Source organism: Calonectris borealis, chromosome 1, assembly GCF_964195595.1.
Source record: "Calonectris borealis chromosome 1, bCalBor7.hap1.2, whole genome shotgun sequence".
Taxonomy (NCBI): Eukaryota; Metazoa; Chordata; class Aves; order Procellariiformes; family Procellariidae; genus Calonectris; species Calonectris borealis.
Window position 1 is genome coordinate 202,492,381 of NC_134312.1, and position 19,861 is coordinate 202,512,241.

General features: G+C 36.1%; 1 protein-coding gene across 1 annotated transcript in view; it reads right to left on the bottom strand.

Annotated features, from left to right (window-relative positions):
• Positions 1 to 1,860: 1,860 nt before the first annotated feature.
• Positions 1,861 to 19,861, bottom strand: part of ATM (ATM serine/threonine kinase) — an 80,755-nt gene continuing 62,754 nt past the window's right edge. Inside the window, exons 48-63 of the mRNA XM_075140033.1 lie at positions 19,651 to 19,770; positions 18,408 to 18,625; positions 17,429 to 17,636; positions 16,362 to 16,475; positions 15,806 to 15,964; positions 14,508 to 14,646; positions 14,057 to 14,139; positions 12,620 to 12,760; positions 11,508 to 11,624; positions 9,920 to 10,069; positions 8,508 to 8,673; positions 7,083 to 7,169; positions 6,889 to 7,003; positions 5,219 to 5,282; positions 4,418 to 4,554; positions 1,861 to 4,287 (exon numbers count right to left, since the gene is read on the bottom strand). Of these exons, the coding sequence (XP_074996134.1) occupies positions 4,104 to 4,287; positions 4,418 to 4,554; positions 5,219 to 5,282; positions 6,889 to 7,003; positions 7,083 to 7,169; positions 8,508 to 8,673; positions 9,920 to 10,069; positions 11,508 to 11,624; positions 12,620 to 12,760; positions 14,057 to 14,139; positions 14,508 to 14,646; positions 15,806 to 15,964; positions 16,362 to 16,475; positions 17,429 to 17,636; positions 18,408 to 18,625; positions 19,651 to 19,770 (2,202 nt within the window). The 3' untranslated portion in view covers positions 1,861 to 4,103. The remainder of the gene's footprint in view (positions 4,288 to 4,417; positions 4,555 to 5,218; positions 5,283 to 6,888; positions 7,004 to 7,082; positions 7,170 to 8,507; positions 8,674 to 9,919; positions 10,070 to 11,507; positions 11,625 to 12,619; positions 12,761 to 14,056; positions 14,140 to 14,507; positions 14,647 to 15,805; positions 15,965 to 16,361; positions 16,476 to 17,428; positions 17,637 to 18,407; positions 18,626 to 19,650; positions 19,771 to 19,861) is intronic.

Sequence of the window (19,861 nt, forward strand, 5' to 3'; positions counted from 1 at the left end):
CTCTCCCCCACCCCTTCCTTCTCCCATTCTCACATTCTTTGTGTGTGAGCATATGAGGAGTATGGCCAGCACCGTTCCAGTTCCATTTTAATCACAGAAAAAAACCTTGTCTGTGAAGAAAAATAGTACTTGGTCAAATTCTGCTAGTTAACAGGCAATCTTTGAGAAGCAGTCAATCAATCACCACTGCGCACTGGCATTGTAACACTGCTTCACCCTAGAAGCTGCAGGGAAGACTCGGTGCAACGTGGCTGAGGAATTTTTAAGAGAGTAGAGGACTTCTTCACAACTCAATCCAAGAAGAGAAGTTCCTTCAAAAGGGGGATCTTCTATAGGTAGTTGTATTTTCTTATAATCTTTCTGCTTTGCATCCAGCATAGGTGGTATACAGCAACTGAAGCAACCAAATAAGCTCAAATCTGTTCTATGTTGTATGGTGTTTGGCAAAATGGGTGTGGAGAGAGGGAGGAACAGCTACGGATGCTGCAGCGGGAACTCTCCAGGGCAGGCAAGGGTGTAGTCACTTTGCACCACATTTTTTGTGAACATACATAAAGTAGTGAGGAAAGGAGGAGGGAGCAGGGAGATCAGAAGCTGTGTGCGCACTTAAAGATATTACTAACATTATTCACTATGCAGCTCTGAAAGCTAAAGTATAGATGTACTTACAGTGTTAATGTGCAGTATAGATGATGAAAGAGAGTGTTATGTGAACAACATAGTCTTCTTGTTAGTCTTCTCATATAAGCAGGATACAGGTAAGACTTTGAAATGTGGGGGGAAGAGAACCTAAACCCTCCCTTGCACACTTCCCAGCTTTCTCGCTGTGGTTTCACTCTTCAACCTATCTGCTGAAATGAACAATTTTATTTAATGCTAATATTGAAGTGTCATCATTAAGTGCTAGTATGAGGTAATCTCTCCCCGAGAGCTGTTTCAGGCTATCTACAGGTTCCACAAGACAACACTACTGCCTTACTTTAAATTCACAGGGATGAAAGTAGCAGTAAAAACATATAGTGTCATCCCTTACCAATAACACAACCAAATTCCCCAGGCAGATTTTGGAATTGCCTGTTTACAAAGGTATCTTTACTGACTCTTTGTCATTGCAGCCTTACCACTTGTGCAGGTATGGAATAACAATATTCATGAAGAGTACAATGAGTAACAATGTATAATAAAGTGCATTATCCCCTGAAAATATGAAGCCCAAGATTTCAGTGCATTCAAAACGTTTAGTAGTAGTGGATACTTTTTATAAACTCAAGAGTTTCACAGTAACATAGAATAGAACATTAATTCATAGTTACTGAGAAAATGATTTTCGGGTGGTTTTATCTGTAAGAACAACAGAAGTTTTCAGATCTGCACTCATGAAGACTGACATTCTTGTTTTATTTAAATTGGATGTACGTCACCAGGTGGCCAGTTTAATCTGATTCCTATTCATGGGACAGAGTCCCTTGCTGATGGAAAAGTTCAGTCAAGGTATATAATTCAAATTGGTTTACCTGCTAACACTTAACTTTTTTACAGTTTGTACTCCTGAGGACATTTCTCCAATGGATGTGTCACCACAAAAAGCTAATTTCAAATAAATATGTTGCTGTTTAAAAACTCTTCCCCATCATACTAGATCACAGGCTCATTTGTCTTAGAAATTATCTTTTCTAAATGTAAATGTTTAAAATTACTAAGATGCATTCCAAGAAAAAAAATTAATGCTAAAGAGGCAACTTGACTTGTGTCACATATTTCTATCTTACTAATATAGTAAATATATTTGAGGCTCTCAAATACTAATGCACCTTGCCATCAGTAGTAGTATTCGTGACAAAACCATTGTTCAGAATTAAACAGCATTTCTATCCAGGTTTTATTTTTCTATTCTTATACAAGGAAAATGTGTATCTATAGATGATACATTTTTGCAAACCATTCACTTTCTAATTTTGACTTTTACAAATTAAGGCATTACTGGAGCAAAAAGAAAGCACAGTCTCTGATGGTTACTATTTGGCCACATGACGCTTTGCAGGGATGACAATTATCTCAAGAATGTTAGATTATTTGAACTCAGATCTCATAACAACAGGATCGTGTCACATTGATTTTGACAGTGTTTTGGAGACTCTAAGGTTTGTTAATAATTCAAACTTTTCATGTCTGTCAGCTAACTGGTGTTTTACCGCTACAGGAGCTTACAGATAATGTAAACAGGTTTCAATTACATTTACAATATTTCCATGCATTTTAATTTGCGTTTCATTCAGCTTGAACAATGAAAATGTGTAGACTAGGCAAAAATCTATTTCTACTATTCAAAATCTAGGCACTAAACACCAAGTTAACAGCATTGCAGAGGAATAATTAAATTACTTCCTCTGAAGTTAGACTTCTCTGAGACAATGGTATTAATATTAATGTTTCACTGTTTGCTGTAAGTAAAAAACCTAAATTGCAGCCCAGCATGATGAAAATACTCCTTTTCAAGTGGAGCATCAGTAACTCATGAAAGAAGGACAGGATCTGCCAAGTGCTTTTATGCAATATTCATTTATATGATAGTTGGAGTTCTAGTATTACACAACCCAAAAAATGCCTAAAGAAGTTCCTCTATAAGAAGCATGAGAAAAATTTCCAGAAATACTACCAGATTTTTTTAAGTCTGTGCTTAAAAATAAAAATTATTTAAGTGCTTTTTGTTTAGTCCTTTCCTATCTGCCACTCTGTAATTGGTAGGACTTTTCTCCCTTTCCTAAGTGTCATTTAAAATTCACATACAGAGTGCGTGCTCTGTCAGTAGAGTTTCATTTTCAGAGAGCAAATCACTGTATCCCTGGATAAGAGTTCTTCACCACAGAAAAGCCAGGATGCGCTTTTGGTTCCAATGATCAACAGAAATTTATGTCAGCTTCATGAAAACATAATACAAAAGACTCATCTTGCCATGTTGACATTAACTTGTAACACAAAGATATAGCATAAAAATTGTGGAAACACTGTACAAATAAAGAACAGTGAAATGCTAATTAGAACAGAAATTCTTCATTTATACTGCTGTAAAAATGCATAAAGTGTAAACTAAGGTAACATGAGAGTATGCCAAATTTTATCCATATTTTTAAATGTAAAGATGATTCGGGAAGATTTATTAAATATACCAGTGAGACTGTTGTTTGAGTGGATTCTCCTATTATCCATATTCATTGACTATCCAGTTACAGTAGGTCTTTTTATTTAAGAAGGAGCAATGTCTTCTGTAAAACTGTGTGCAATCAGAATGAGATTTTTGCGCTCAAAATACAACTTCAATGTTTCTGACAGGTGTTTAGTCCAGATACAGAATGACTGTGTGCTTTAGAGGCGTATCTGGTATGCTAAGCTTCATTGTATAGCCAGTCTACTTTATCAAGGAAGCCCGAGCTACAAAAGCTAAATATTTTTATTGTTTTATACTATTAAAGTAATGTTATAAAGTACCAACATAATTTCATTTACAACAGGAAAAAAAGCAGCCTTATTACACTTCGCTCAAAGTCCATCTCTATATAAAGAAGTTTAACTAAGCTAAAAAAAAAAAACCCCAATCCCAAGAACCCTCCGTTCATTAAACATGAGGTTCTCTGGTTTTCTTTTGTATTCACTGTAGCACTATCTTTAAAGTATAACCCCCCTTTTGAAATGCACTTTAGCTAGTTATTTCATGACTCGTGGTTTTTAGATCATCCATTCTACACGGTCATGTTACAATACAGAATTATTATATACAAAACTCCAGCTATTTAACATATACACAAAAGTGATGAATCTCAGGCTTTAAGAACATAACGCATCCAGTATGCCCAAGCAAAGTCCTTGCAGGTCACAAGGAACATCAAAGCACTGGTTGGTGTTTTATATTGTATGGTGAACATAAGTGGACAAAAAATGTTTTCCTGGTAACAGGTTATTGAAAAAAAACCTGAACCATCCATCGAATACATATAAGCCTTCACGGTTGCTCCTGATATAAGTTTTAAATGTGAAATACCAATTTGAAATGGTAAGACGCTGCATAAAAATGGGTTTCTTCTAAAAACGTGCTGGATCCTTCCAAGTCACACCCAGGGTTTCCATCCAGGAAAGAGTCGGCTCAGATTTTTAGGGTCCATGGCCTGCTGTATGAGGAGGTTCACCTGCCCTCCCACACTGAGCACTGTTCCCTCCTCAACACCTTTCAGCTTCTCCTGAAGTCTCATCAGAACACGCTCAGCCACTTTGTTAAAGCTCTGGTCATCACTGCTGGCAGAATAAAAGAAGAAAAACAGCTGCGCTAGATGTGGATCATGAACAACATGAGCAACATTCAGTAAGAAAACCGTAAAGCAAGGCAACAGTGCATTAGGCAGACAGTAAGAAAAACATCTTGCACCTGGCTTTTCTTTTACATTCTTGTGGATCAGCATTGAGTGTAGAGCTCATGTCAGCCTCATCCTCCGGTCTCTGCTGCAAATACAAAGCTTTCAAGGGGTTCATGGTCCAGTCGAAAAGAGGATCATAAAGCAGCACCTACACAGTAAATAAACCTCTATTTGATTTAAACTGTTAACCACAGCTATTCCAGTGCCCTGGCAGGAAGAGAAACACTCAGTTGGTAATGCTCACGCTAACCACAACATTAGGACCCTTTTTTTTTTAAAAATCCGACAGAATTGGGCTAAATTGCTTAGTAGAGAATCCAACAATAAAACTGTATCTGATCATTTGCAGGTATTTGCATTGTTCATACTTGACTCAGTTTTGCCACTCAGTACCATCTCAGCAATGAAGAGGTCATTTTTTAATACACTTCTAAGCACATCATTATTTTTTAATGCATAGTATAAGCTGCTTTTAAAGTCAGTTTAATTCTCATCTTTGTGACTTATGCAAAGAGGAGTTAATTCAATTGGCACTACTCGTGCTAGGAATGTTGTACTATGGCTAGAAGCATTTAAATACTGAAGAGGGAAAACTGCATATGCCTGAAACGAATAGTTCACATATAAAATGCAAACTGGTCTTGATTTTATTGAAGATTACATGAATTAACAAATCCAACCAACACTACTAAATTAAAATTGAACAAAAAAACCCTCATGAATATTTGGTATAGTAATGTAAACGAAGACGAAGACAAGAAACTGAAGATACTCTGGCAGGCTACTATCAGAAAGAATGAAAAAATGCTTACCTCTACAATAGTCAGCAAAGCTTCTTGAGAATTTCTCATAACAGCCATTGTTTTCTCACAGCATCTAGAAAATATTTTACTGTATTTTTAGGTTCTTTTCAGTAAAATGGAATGGTATTTTCATTATTTAAATGATGGATATTTGTGCCCTTCTTGAAGTCCAATTTCTAACAAATGAGTAGCCTCTCTGATGTTTCCATTTTGGAAAAAAAAAGGGAGAAATTTAGAAATTTAAGACCAGAAGGAGACTGGGCAGTTCACTGATTATATTCCCTAAGGGAAAGAAATTACCCGTTTCACTGTCTGAAATGTTTCTATGCATAGAATTAACCACTGAGTTAACACGGATCACTGAGGTATGCCATGACGGCGGAACTGCTTGGCTGGATGAAAACGTGCGTGCCAGAGGAGCGTGGCAACACACTGGAGAATCTCGGTAGGGTTCCTTAACATGAAATGAGCAGATCCAGCAGCCAGAGGCATTAAGCTATTTCTGAAATCTCTCCAATGAGTTTAGATGCAGAAATGGCTACCTACATTCAGTCCCAAGTAAACTAAGCTTGTGGAAGGAATACGAAACTTTCCTTATGGGACAGGTACTCCAGTGAAAGAGGGATTAGGCCTCCTGTCTACTTCAGGATGAGAACACACACAACAAAGTTAACTGACTATGTTCACACCCAATCCTGAGATGACTTGTTTATGCACTCACACCTATACTATTAATTACAAGTCAGTCTGGCTGAGGCAGAAACAGTATCTGCACCAGTGCCTTTTATACTGTATTTACTTCAGCTGGAGCCGAACAATTCATGTTTTTCTGGATCATGCGACAAAAGTTTCAGAAATAACATGAAACTGTGAACTTGACAGCACCATGTTTAGAACAGAAGTGGCAGTGACTGTTCCTTCACAGGACAAAGGTGTATCAGGAACTACTTATTAACATTAATTGCTACCTTAAAAAGACAACACTTACACTTTGTACTTTTTTAAAGACATGAAATTTGGGGTTTGCAAGCACTATGTTCATGAACATCATGAAAGTCTTGAATGAGAGAAATGTCCTGCTTTTTAGGGCTCTCCTGGGTCATTCACAGGAGATAGGATGGAGGTTGACAGAAACTCAGCCCTTTGAGGATTTTTCTGTTTTGCAGCTCAAATCTATTGTGGGATTTATATTTTTGCATTTGCAAAGTGATATCAAATATATGATCCAAAAGAGGAAAAAGACTGCAAATTACTTACATAAAACTGAACAGAAATAAGAGACAGAACAAAATAGTTCAAAGAAACTTAAGAGCTCCGAATGTATAGTATAGCTCTGAAAGAAATACATAGTTCTGAAGGAAAAAAATCCAGCAGTCTAAATCAAGGCATGAAATTTAGCTGTGGAGCCTTTGGAAGCACTGAGCCATCTCTGAATTCCACAAGAGAGTGACAATAACCCATTAGTTAGTGAAGAATATGAAAAGCTGAGCAACAATAACAAACTTGCAATTGGTTATATCAATAAGAGCATGTAAGTTAGAGGACAGCATTTAGGTTTGGATATTATCAGCAGAAATCTGAGTCTCCTCTCAAGCATCAGAACTATTTAACATATAACAATCATAACGCTGGAAGTACTCTGCTGCCTCCTTACCCCTATGCAATATAGGAGCACTTACCTTCTGAAGACTCCTTCCACGCCAGTAATACCCATTCCGTCCACAATGTCCCTGGTTAATCTAAATGGAACAGTCTCTGGTATAGGAAGGATTTTACCTTGCTCGAAAGCAACCCCTAAATGAAAGCATAATAAATGTTTTAAAAAAATGTTAAAGTAAAGAAAAATTAAGGTTCTTATGCTTGCCCCACTTACCCAGATCTATATGCACTAGTTCTGCCGTTTGTTCATCTATCAAGATATTCTGAACATGTCTGTCTCCAAGTCCAAGAATGTAGCCAACTAAAAGAAAAGGTACGTGCTGAAACCATATTTACATGCCATAAAAACCAGGGAAAATTTAACACAGAGAAGATTATTAGAATCAGTGTAACATGTGCAAACAAATTAAAAGTGAGAATATTTCTTCCCCCATGTATACATACTACTCCAGTAAAGAGCAAATGCCATTCCACAAATCCAAAAAGAAAAGGTTAACTGAATGCAATTGTAAAAAGGTTGTTCTCATACAGATGTGTATTGTTTTATCTGCTCCACAGACTTCTTGCCCATTTCTCTCTGTAGATTCCTTAACCAAACAATTTCACAGCTTTCAAAAAAAAAAAAGATAAAAAGCAAGTGCACAATAAAACTACGGTTTTTTATTATTACTGTTTTTAAGAAAACCTTTTAACTCACAGTATCATATAATCCAGAAAACAGGACTGGACATAATTCAGTCCATAACTCAGTTGGGGCAGCTCAACTATACCTAAATAGTTCCTGAGTGATTCTTGTCCAAGTCAGTTTTAAAAACCTCCAGTGATGCAAATTATAAGATCTTTCATGTAAGCCTATTTCAGTGCTTTACTGTCCTTAAATGTAGAAACCCTCCAAACTAAATCTCCCTTGCTGCAATTTACGCCCGTTACTGTTTTTTTATTAGCTGACGGACATGGATAGCAGTAGTATTTCCTACAAAAAACTTTCATCTGAATTCTGCTAAACTGTAGATTTACTTCATTTTTTTTCAGCAAAAAAGGGGGTGTATAAACAACATGCTAACATCTAAAATAGGATCTACTGTAATGTATACAATCTACTATCAAATGTCTTCCAGAAACTCAATACAGAATTGAGTCATCCAAAAGAAATCCACAATCCAAGTACATGTATTTGCTTGTTAAGACAGAAAAATCAAAGGAAAAATGCCAAAGCTTAAAAAAACATTTCAGCCATGGCTAATGATGCCAGTACAAAAAAAGTAAAAGATTAAGCTTTTCAACTCAGTTAAAACATTTGAGGCTACAGATGAAATGAATAAATGTTGAATCAAAACAAAAGAATTAATCAGGTAGGAACTTTAAAAAAACTACCAGAACCTAAAAATACAAACCACTATTTAAAGCAAAGAAACACAGCATTTCATTCTGTCTTTCTACTGCAGAAAGGGATGGGGGGGGGGAATGAATCAGAAATCTTAATTGCAAAAGTAATGCTGGTCTACTTGCTGGCATTTTTTGCCCCCTACTCCTCCTTTTCTGACACGTGACAAAAGCAGAATAGACATTACCTCTGAAATGGTATAAACTCTTTGTTTACGTAATCTAAAAAGTCAATGTTAATAATCCAATATAATACCTATAGAAGATGTAGCCACACTGCGAGTGTACGCCAATCGTTTTTCAAACCACACAGCTGGATCCAGGAATTTTTCCATGCAGAAGTAACGAAACACAGGCTGAAAGTTCTCGCAGACTGTCATGAAGATCTTGTATTTCTCTTCAAAATGTTTCTTTTGTGCATCCTTTAAACAAGTAAGAAACGTTTTCCCCGTGACTGACTACTTTGAAAAGAAATTACCTCTTCCTTTGAAAGAAATACACTCCTCCTTTCTACTCCTCTCCCCTCCATCAAATGCTGTTCTCACTCCTTTCTCTCTCTGAGCTATGAATTAATGTCTTTTTTACAGCAATCATTAATGCACCTATCTATCTATTTTACTAAACAATTGTATTTTCATAGGCAACTTCATGGGCTACATGTAAAAAACACTCTCCCATTTCTTTGCGTCAGCAAGTGTATCTGTTTTACATGCCTCTATGGGTAAATGCATCTTGTTGGGAGATACTTTGCCTTGCACTCTGCTCTGGTACTTTTGCTTATCTGATGGGTCACGTCACAGTGAGAAAGTCATCCTCACTCATTCACATGCAAAAGCTGCACAAAGCCAAAATTAAATATACTTTCATCCTGTTAGTACTATACAGATTTAAAAGGAAATGATTTCTTGCACAATCATGGTGATATAAAGTAAAATTTGCAATTTTCTAAACGTATGGTGAGGTGGTTTGTGGAACTAAACTAAACCAGCTGAATCCATCTAGCAGCTAGCTACCATCAGAAGAAAGAATCTTCTCCTACTTGTATGTACTGAACCAGATATTCTTCTGCCAGTTTATATAAGGTTAGTCTTCTTTTGGCTTAGCTCCCTGAACTGACTCACTGTGGGGGGCGGAGGGCACATGGCTGTCACGGTGGAGGAGAAGCCAGACCCCTTCACACTGTCTAACAGCAATTAAGACACTACATTAATCTCAGCTGCATTCTTAAACCATATTTTCATTTTCAAGGACTAGTATTTAGAATTTTGGTTTATTCATGAAAATAAAATTATTTTTCAATGCAATGAGAAACATGACAAATATAAATTAAATCTGTAAAATAACTTTATACTGACTCTGTTGGGTTTCTGTAACGATCATTTCCAATAGATTTACATTCTAGAAGGAAGTTCACAGACTTCTTGGAGATTCAGCTGTATTCAAATCTTTCCTGCAACAGTGATTCATTTAGCAATTTTTGATTTTGTAAAATCTCTTCCCAGGTTGCATTCAGATTAGTCTGAAGAACTACTAATTCCATGCCACTGGTCATGTTCATTATTATATACTAAAAGCATAGCATATAATTCTCCATAAATACGTAAAAACCCCAACCTTCTGCGTAAAAGAATATAAGCCAGATATTTTTCTTTAATTATTTTGACTCACCATCATTATTTTCTGACACTGATAACCTGAGTAATCTTTTGGCCTGTATCTCTTGTGAGCTCCCTCTTCGACATTCACAAGAAACTCCCCAATGGGAGTTGTTCCCGAGCACCACTCAAGAACACCACTTCTCTGAGAAAGGGGAACCACCTGTAAAAACAAAACCACTGCTGCATGGGGGAGGGTTATACACACACAACTATGAATATGCATGCTGCAGAGCCTGGTGCATATTTGTGTTTGTTTAAAAAGAAAAAAGACCAACCCATATACCTGACCACAACGTATGTTTGAAACACACACGTATACATATATAAAATACACTCAAGGTTTTTCTATCAAATACTTGCAAATTTCTTCCAAGCCCAGAGAACCTTCCACTAGGTACTTCAGTACAACTTAATGATTATACTCAATTTGCATGTTTGCATTGGTATTCTGTATGACCTGTGATTGCCAACAGCTTGCTATGCTTGAATGGGATAATACAAGCATTGTGTGAACTGCACATAAAAAGTAAAATCTGGAACAAACACTTTTGGTAGCTGCGTGAACATATTAGGCTTGTCTTAGTCTGCTTCCCATCCTAGGGAACAGTTTCTCACTTCATAACTGGCTGTAATAGTTACCTCAGTTGCTGTAGCAGGCAGAACTGTCCAGAATGAACGATCTCCTGTCCTCAGAGAAATAGCTACTGCCTGTTTTCTTCAATTTTCTTTTCTTATGAAAGTCTCTTTATCTCATAATGCAACCCCCATTCTCTTTTTACCTGCTCTCATTCATTTTTACACACATAAAAACCTGAGACTTCATTGAAAATTATTTTCAAAAAGTGACTCTAACTCCACCTGTGAATTCTTAAAACTATGCTAGCAATTTAGATAAGCTCCTTCAGAGATTCTGGAGTGAACATTTCTCATTTGTCAAAGACAAGAACTTTTACTTAAAGAGTTCTTATTCAGAGGTCACCTTCATAGCTATTATCATAAACCCAAGCACATAAAAAGGAAGGAGAAGGGGAAAGTTCCTGTTCAAATAAATTTTCTGCATTCACAGTAAGAATTTATTCCTGTATTCCCAATTCCAACAAAAACAGTTCTGCAATTCACATTCTGCATGAACAGACCCTAGACGGGACTTCTGGATTCAACTGTAAGGAATACTGCAAGACTAAAATTAATTACTAATTAATTAAGGAATATCGCAAGGTTAAAATTAATGAGCATTCACAAACAAGCTCGTATGCTCAAGTTTAATAACTAGCAACTTACAATTCAATGACAGTGCATGACTTAATTTCTTTTCAATTATAAGTTCATATAAAGAAAGCTTTGAAGAGTATTTAAATATATATTTGGCATCAGAATTTTTTTTAAAGATTTAGAAAAAATTAAATTGTAATAATTGTTGTAATTGTAATAATTAAATTGTATTAATTGTTTATTCCATACCTGAAGGAGCAGTGACTATTTTAAAAACACATAAATAAATACACTCTTATATTGTCTTTGGGTTAAAAAGAGGAGAATGGGAAATATGCTTTATCAGTAGCATTTATTCCTCTGCTGCAGCAGCTGTTCAGGGTTACCTTGTATCTTCGGATAGTTAATTTTCTCTTTCGTGTTTCAGTGTTTTGCTGGAGCAATGTATTGCACATCTGGAAAACCTGCTGCATAACAGCATCTTGTCTCAGGTCATCACGCCCCTTTATCATAAACAGAAAAAGCAGTTAAAGAACACTTTTCAGCATCCAACTTATTGTTCAGCAACTTTAAAAAATTATTTTAAAAAACAAAAATTACTTTTCCACAATAATGACCTGTAATAAAAAGTAATTAACAATTGTTTTTTCTCTGTATTTGGTTTTCTAATAGTGCTCAGCTGCTTAAGCAGAACCATCATTAACTTAAATCATCACCTTTTTCTTCTTTTTTTTGACAACTATTATTTGATTAAGGTTTCAATCAACCTACATGCCTTATGGTACTCTCTTAAAAAATAGATGTTTCATTCACCATATTCAGCAATCCAGCACACAGCTGAAGCAGCATCAGTTGGTACTGCCGTTCTGATTATTGGATGCAGATCTAGTGATTCATGCTTCTCTTTAAAACTGTCAAAACTAACCCATGCTTAACAGCAAAACAGAATTCTCGCAGAAGCTGCTGCATGTTTACATTCAAAGACAGACAGAATGAAATCAATTAAGTTTAAAGAGAAATACATTTTTTGAGAGATTTGTGTTTCTGTGTGCATGTTTTTGATTGTCTCTGAATTGCCATTCTCTTTATATAGGGAAGAAAGAAAAAAGGAGGTATTTAACACAAAATGTTGATGGCTTTTATTTGCTGTATGCTCCAGGTCACTAGTGGAGACACGACCACGCAAGTCACACGTCTGGTAGTTGTCAGGTAAGCTACTGTGTATTACATGCATTGTTGAAAAATAATTACAAAAATATTTAATATTATTACTTATTATTATATTATATTACTATTTATATTATACCCTTTTTATATTACTTATTATTACTTTGTAATTTCCTTTATTAAAGCATTTCTGAACTGAGAGAACTGACACTGAACCGTGAAAAGTCTGCTCATGGTACAGAAGCGATACATGAGAAAACTGACATGAGACCTTAAAAAAAATTCTAACATGCCAAGTCTCTGAGATGTCATTACAACTGACAGAACCTACCTTAACCAGCTGCCTCCTTTCTTTACCATCTGATCCTACACAATCTATTATTTTAGGCAGATTCAGGCCTCCTGCTAACCGAAATTCTGGCTTAAAAGACCTTATTGTCACCAAATTTTCATATTGTCCTGTGGGATCCACCTGAAATTATAAATTAGTTTAATATAAATATTACCTCCATTTCACTCAGAGAATGTGGTAACGAGTTGTTTGCAAACCTCGTTAGCAGACTACATGCTAAATATTAATATAAGCATTCCATCATCTACAAGGATAATACCCACAAAGGCTACAAAAATAAGCTGAGCAAAGGAGTGAGTTCGATTCCTCCTTGTTCACCTCATTGGTAGAGGGGACCTGGTGCTGCAGACTTCCACTAAACAAGCTCTGACACAATTCCAGCCTGTCCCAACTAGCATTCTTTCAAGAAAATGTTCATGTACAGTTCGGGGGCATTAGTCTTACATTAGGCTGCAAATTGACCCAATCTACAATCCTAGATCTGTTGCAACCTACAGGATCTGTATCTTCAGCCATCCTCCATATCCTCATGCCACAAAGCATCCCTATTCAGCTCTAAGGAAATATCGCTCCAGCTGCTTACATGACAGACCTCCAACTATTTCAGATAGTTTGTACTGGAGAAGAAGAAAGGCAAAGAAAAGGACAATCGAGTCATACAAAGGAGCAAAGGGGCCAACAGGAGCCCTACAAACAAATGCTATTTAGCATGCGTGGCAATTTCTGGCCTCGGAAGTCAAACGGCATAATGTCCCTTGGCTTGTTTTATTTAGCTTTATAGACATAGCCTGAGGGACTTCAACATGGGGAAGTTTGGCTTCATAACACGTAAATTTTAGGCAGCTGGCCCAAAAAGCAACTCTACACTCCTGAAACTGGTAAGTTTCCTAGGTAGAGTGTGTGGCATCTAAGAATGAGTGTCTATGCACCCATCCAATCAACCACTTATGCTAATGGGAATGGATCATTCACCATTATTGAATGGTAAAAACATATAAGCTGGCCATTTAGGAACAGCCAAAGAGGCATATCTATTAATTCTCACAAAGACATTAAATGCCTCCCTGAAACTCTGAGCTGGCACCTACAAAATAAGATCCTCTCTGTGATTTAGGTAACTCATCACCCCTTTTGATAATGAAAGACTAGTCACCGTGGTAACAGTGGCAGTGGCAAAATCATCTTCATACAATATGCCACTATCCAGCAAATGTAAGACTTGGGGTCAAGGTCTTCTAAAGCCTAAGGAAAGCATCTCATGCTGCATCTCCCACCTGACAGGGGAGTACCCCTGGCTGACCTGTAAAGAACATGGGAATTTGATGAAGACATATATGCCCTGACTGCCATTATAAAAATTTGAAGTTGATTCTAAGATTTTATATTATAGCGTGTATTTATTTCAACTTCAGTCACCTTAATTTCCATGGTAGGAACAACAACATCCTCCAAGTTCTTCAGTTTAATAATTGGCTGGTCAGCTGGAATACTTATTCCTTCTGTAATTAAAAGGAATTAATATTTTAAAATTCAGAACTATAAACATACATCAAAGTTCACAAAAAACAGCTTACATTGCTTTTGGGACCCAAAACCTCACTGCATGCTTCTGTTGAGCTGATGAAGATGACCACAGGACAACTGGAGTTTTCTGGAGTTTCATACTCAGAAAGTCTGAACCTTACAGTGCAAGTAATTACTACGACTTTTAATCCAGACTAAGTTCTACATTTACCAAAAACAGGACAGACACAGTGCTAGCGCAGTATCTCCTTTAACTAAATATCAATATTTAGAAATATACTTATTAATCCAATAAAATATATCTTCACTATTAAAAACAAAAATAATTATTCCAAAGACTTACTTCTTTGAGATTTCCATGGAGTAGCATCTACATTTGCTAGTGTGATGTAAGCATCACAAAGTGCTTCAACGTCTCTAACCATATGAGCTCTCCCTTTTCTTACAACATTGATTATATTGCTAGCAGCCTCCATTCTGTCCTAAAAAACCCCAATGGAATACAAATATCAGATCTTGCAAACTACACCTTGGAAGATTAAAGATGCATCATAACATGCAGTCAAATAAGTACAATTGAAATACATTCTACGAAAACAGAGAAAATTGCAATAATGGACAGCCCTTTGTGATATGAACAGAAATAATTTGAAGAAAAGTTCTGCGTTGTCTAATCTGAGGTAATGAATAAAGTAAAATATTATTGGGGATGGAGAGGGAGCAAATCTGTCCAGGCACAGTCCAAAAAACCTGCAAAAATTCTTCAGAAAAAGGGACAGGCAGTTTTGGATGTTCTTTCACCACCTTCCTGCTTCCGTTATTTCCTCCCAACTGAAGAAAAAGCCTGTATGCAAAAGGCAAAAACCTGACCATGTGTCCTTTCTGTGCCTAACTCTGAGACACTTAGTTGAGGTTAGCATAATCCTACTCCTAAGGGTGGGACCACAAAAGAACTACAAGTCTGAGAGAAAGGTGAAAAAAAGCCACATAAAAATGTGGTGAAAAATTGTATCAGTGGGGGAGGCCAGAGGGTAATGACAACCAACCATGCCAGCCTATAGTGATGGGGGAAAGAAGGGGCATTAATCTAGATATGAGATGATTCCAAAGACAGGTTCCAACAAAAATTAAGCAGTAACAACATTAACATGAAGCCACAGTTCAGTATTACCCATCATCATGGCTTTTAACATATAAAGGAACAAAAGATATACTGCACAAGGCTAAACACTTACATAGAACAGATGTTATCACTCAAAGCAGGAAAAATACTCAATTCAGTATGTACTTTTAACAATAAACCCACTCAAATCTTTGTTGCATCTAAAATGCCTTTTACAAAATCACACATCAAAGACATTTATCACAAAACTCTTCGCAATAATCAGGGCTATTTGTTGCAGGAAATGTTAACCGTATTTTATTCAACCCCCGTAATTAGTTCTTTCAATAATATTTACCAATGTATGCACAAAAGGAGGGGTTTTTTATTATTAAAAGTACTTTTTTCCTCCTACTCTTTCTTAACAAAAGTCAGCTGATGAGCTCTACACTAAAACACCCCTTGACATAACTTTTTTCATTTTTTAACAAAACAAAAGGACTGAATGTGATTAATAGAACAGAATTTTTTGTAGTCACCACATCAAGCTGGGAGATTTCTTTTGGTGCATTTTTAATTAACTTATTTCTTCTTATTGCATCTGGTTTTGTGAGGAGTTCATCTTTGTTAGCATTTGCCAAAGCTAATATTACGAACAAAGTATGATGTGGATGATCCAGTGAAATTCTAGACATTAGCTGTCAAGAAAAACAAAAAGATCCCATTACTGACGACTGTACAGAAGAAAAAGATTTACTTAATTAACATTATTAATGCTTTTGAACTTCTCAGATTCCTAATACGAAATAAAAAGTAATACTTAGAGGGTATTTCCACAACTAAAATACATTCAAAGTATATTCCTATACCTGCATAAGACTATTCTTCACAACAAGAAAACCAGTTAAGTAGCAAGGAAAAAAGTTCCCAATCTTCTCCCCCGCCATACTGATTTTGCATCACTCATTTTTAATACACCTTTATCACCTACATAACTCATTTAGCTATAACTGCACAAAGGAAGATACATTTTGTTTAGAAGTATGCACTACTAAGCCAATCAAGATGTCTTTAGATACAAAAAGCATAAATTACATTATTCAGAACTTCATGAAATCCTAAACCACCCATCATCTTGGTTCCCATCCGAGCAGCCAGCTGGTACATCAGAGGCAAAAACTTGTATGAAGGGATCTTCTCTGCATTCTTCTGTAGTAGAGAAAATTCAGTTAGAAAGCTGTACTAAACACCACAAAAAATTGCAATCATAAAATACCAGGTAAGGGCTAGCAATTTTGGTTTTGTTTTGTTTTTTTTTTTAAACTGAGAGTAATCATTGCTGTGTGATCAAATGGCAATCCAGTGAGTATCACATCATCTTGGTCCATGTCTCCTGAATACTACAAGTCCTTCATAAGAAAACTACTATTTTCTATTCTAATAGAGCAGAGCTTAGATATATTGATTCAGAATTCACTTCTAGATTCTTTGCAGCAAGAGACAATCCTAATAAAAAAAAATTACAATCTAGTTTACGACAAGAAACAATTGTGTGTTAAAAATATGAGTAAAGGAACGCTTTCTATTTTTCAAAGTTAATTATAACACAAAGCAAAGAATTAAATTATACAGATCTCTGTTATAAACAGATCATTCAGGTAAGAATTAACAGATTTCCTGCACGATCCTAGAAATGATAGACCCAGCCTGAGAATGAGAACTTTACTGGTCCCTGGCTACTGTGTTATAAAGACAATCTAAAAGCACATCCTTTCACCTAAAAGTATATATAATATAAACTAGAATAACACACTAAAGGATGTTGAAGATGGGTAGTATCCAGGGTATGTAAAGAACAAGGTGACAACAGTGGAAGATCATGAGATATGCTTAATCATACAGACTTGTCAAATTAAAATGCTGAATTAAATTAAGTTAAATTAAAATGTATTGAGAATTACAGCGTGCTCTGATGAAAAATTAACTGAAGAGCAACGATGACCGAAAAAAGCGAGTTTTGAGGGAAAAGTTAAGGAGATACACAGGAAAGCATACTGCACAGCACTATAATTCATCTTCTAGAAACACAGAAGGGGAAGTAGAAGAAAGATGGATAATTTAACGTCAAAGCATAATAAGGAAAAGCAACAGCAGACATATACCTTCATCATTTCATTGACTCTATCGACTCCAGAATTTTCAAGCCACAGGGAACAGAGTCGGAAGATCCACATATCATGTTCTTCTCCACTTAGTAAACAGCTGATGTAGTTCTCCACTGCTTTACACAAGAAACGTTTACGATCCTCAGTTAGCGCATGTATGGCACATTCATCCAGTTCAAGTTCTCGCTGAACCTTCACCGTGTATCTATGTGAACAGACATTTTTAAACAACAAATTATCTCTTAATGAACTTACAAGCAAGGCTGTCCCTACTTCTCTTGCTTACTAATTTAACATTTTTTTTACTTGTTTTGTATGTAGAAGCACAGTAAAATAAATAACTGAGAAACCAAATTGTGGGAGCTATTTCTTTGGTGTATGTCCACACAGACCCACCACTCTTAAGTAAATTTTCAGTCAGTGTCTTTTTTCTTTTTTTATGATTTAATCTCAATACTGGTGTAAATGTGAATATCCAGTTCAGATCATTGTGTAAGGACTTCAGTTTCCAACTGCTGAAGTTCAAATTTTTCTGCTCACTTGCAATTGCTCTTACTAAATCTTTAAGAGTTCTGTATTAAGATGAATTCTACACTTTCACCAAATGTGTGATGGAGAAAAATGTCAAACATTATTTTTTACTCTGTAATGTTTTCTCTATCAAATAGACTAAAGACATCCAGGGAATAAATGTGAATTCTGGCCCATGATCATCCATACTGTTCACCTGTTGTAACACTCCTTGGCTTAGTTTTGGCCCATGCTATCTAGCACTCTCCTAGACCATGTTCAGGCACAGTTCACAAACTATTTGCCACAAGCACTACAGATTTGGGCACTATTTTGTGAAGAGAAGGAAAAATTCAGCTGTAGAGATATGACCCATGCTGTACCACTTGCCCAGAGGGACAGAGAATTAGTAAAGATGGAGCCTTTGATGGCTCCATAGTAACCACCTCTCCATTTGAATGCTTACCTATTTGTCTGAACTCTGCGCTCCCTTATGAGGCCAACCTCCTCCTTGGCCTTCTTCAGTAATGCCTGCTTATTTTCAAACTCTGAGGATTTCATGTAATTCTCAATTCGCTGGTACTGATTATCTGAGAAACGAGCCAAAGACAGGAAAGCCTTCATCTTTCCTTTCTTCAGCTCATCACTGCTGTCTCCATTGTGGCTTGCAGCAATTTCCACAGCCTAAAAGGGAAGTTACAATAATGATAAGACTGATAATCAGATTAATAGTGCTGCATAATGCTTGATTAAACTCTATTATCACAGAAAAACAGAATGGTTGAGGTTGGAAGGAACCTTTGGAAGTCACCTTGTCCAACCCCCTGCTCAAGCAGGGTCAGCTGCTTGAACAGGTTATTTAATGTTGCCTATGATGGAATATATATGCATGCAAAATAAAACCTACCAGGCTGCATATTTTTCTCCTAAGTGAATTTAATCTTTGAGGAGTGTTTTAGTGCAAACAGTCAAAATGATTATCCTGTATGAAACAGCTTTAATAACCATACAGGAGTCTCCTACAGCTATCTATCTTTTAGAGTAACTAAGTATAAAGTTTTACAACAGTTTTACAACCTTATCTCATAAGATGGTAAGAAAAAAATAGAAGACAGTCCAAAAAGTGCCAAAAAGAGACAGAAATTATATGTGAAAGTTTAATCATCGGAGTGAATAAACCATGTAGAAAGTAACAGAAAGGCAACTATGTAGAGTTTCACAAATTAACATGAAATAAAGAAATGCAGAGTAGGCAAATATTAATAAAAATGTTTCTACTACTGACTAAGAGTTTAAAATATTACAGTACTTTGAAACACTAGTACAAGACTTTCCAGCACCTGGAAAGAGACTGTTGCAAATACAATCCCCATACTGAAAACATGTGAATAATCTGTCCTGAGAAGGAAAGGATGGGGATGGGGGTGGAAAAGGAGAGGGAAACAGGACTAGCAGTCATTATCACTGAACTAATTTTAAGCCAATATTACACAGAAGTTTCACTACGAATTCTGTAAAGCCATATTATGAATATTTTATAAGATTACAATGTTATAAAATGCTATGTGAAACGATAATATTTTTATAAGAATCTGTTATTTTCAATCCAGAAAAATAAAGGCTGCATTGTAAAATTTACTTGACATTTTAACAACGTATTTTAGCACAGCATTATCTCAAAGACTGCACACTTCAAAGACTGGATGTACCTTTTCTAAGTATTTCTGCATGATGACTGTAGGGTTTTCCAAGCACGTTTCCGCTAACCAGGTTCCGCATAGCCTCAGACACTCTGTATACATCAGTTTCACATGAGGATCATTCTCAACCTTTGAGAAAGCAAGTTTTGCAAAAAAAAGAAAAAAAAGGGAGGCATCAAATAAAAATACTTTTTACGTATGAGGTAGGCAATTTATAAAG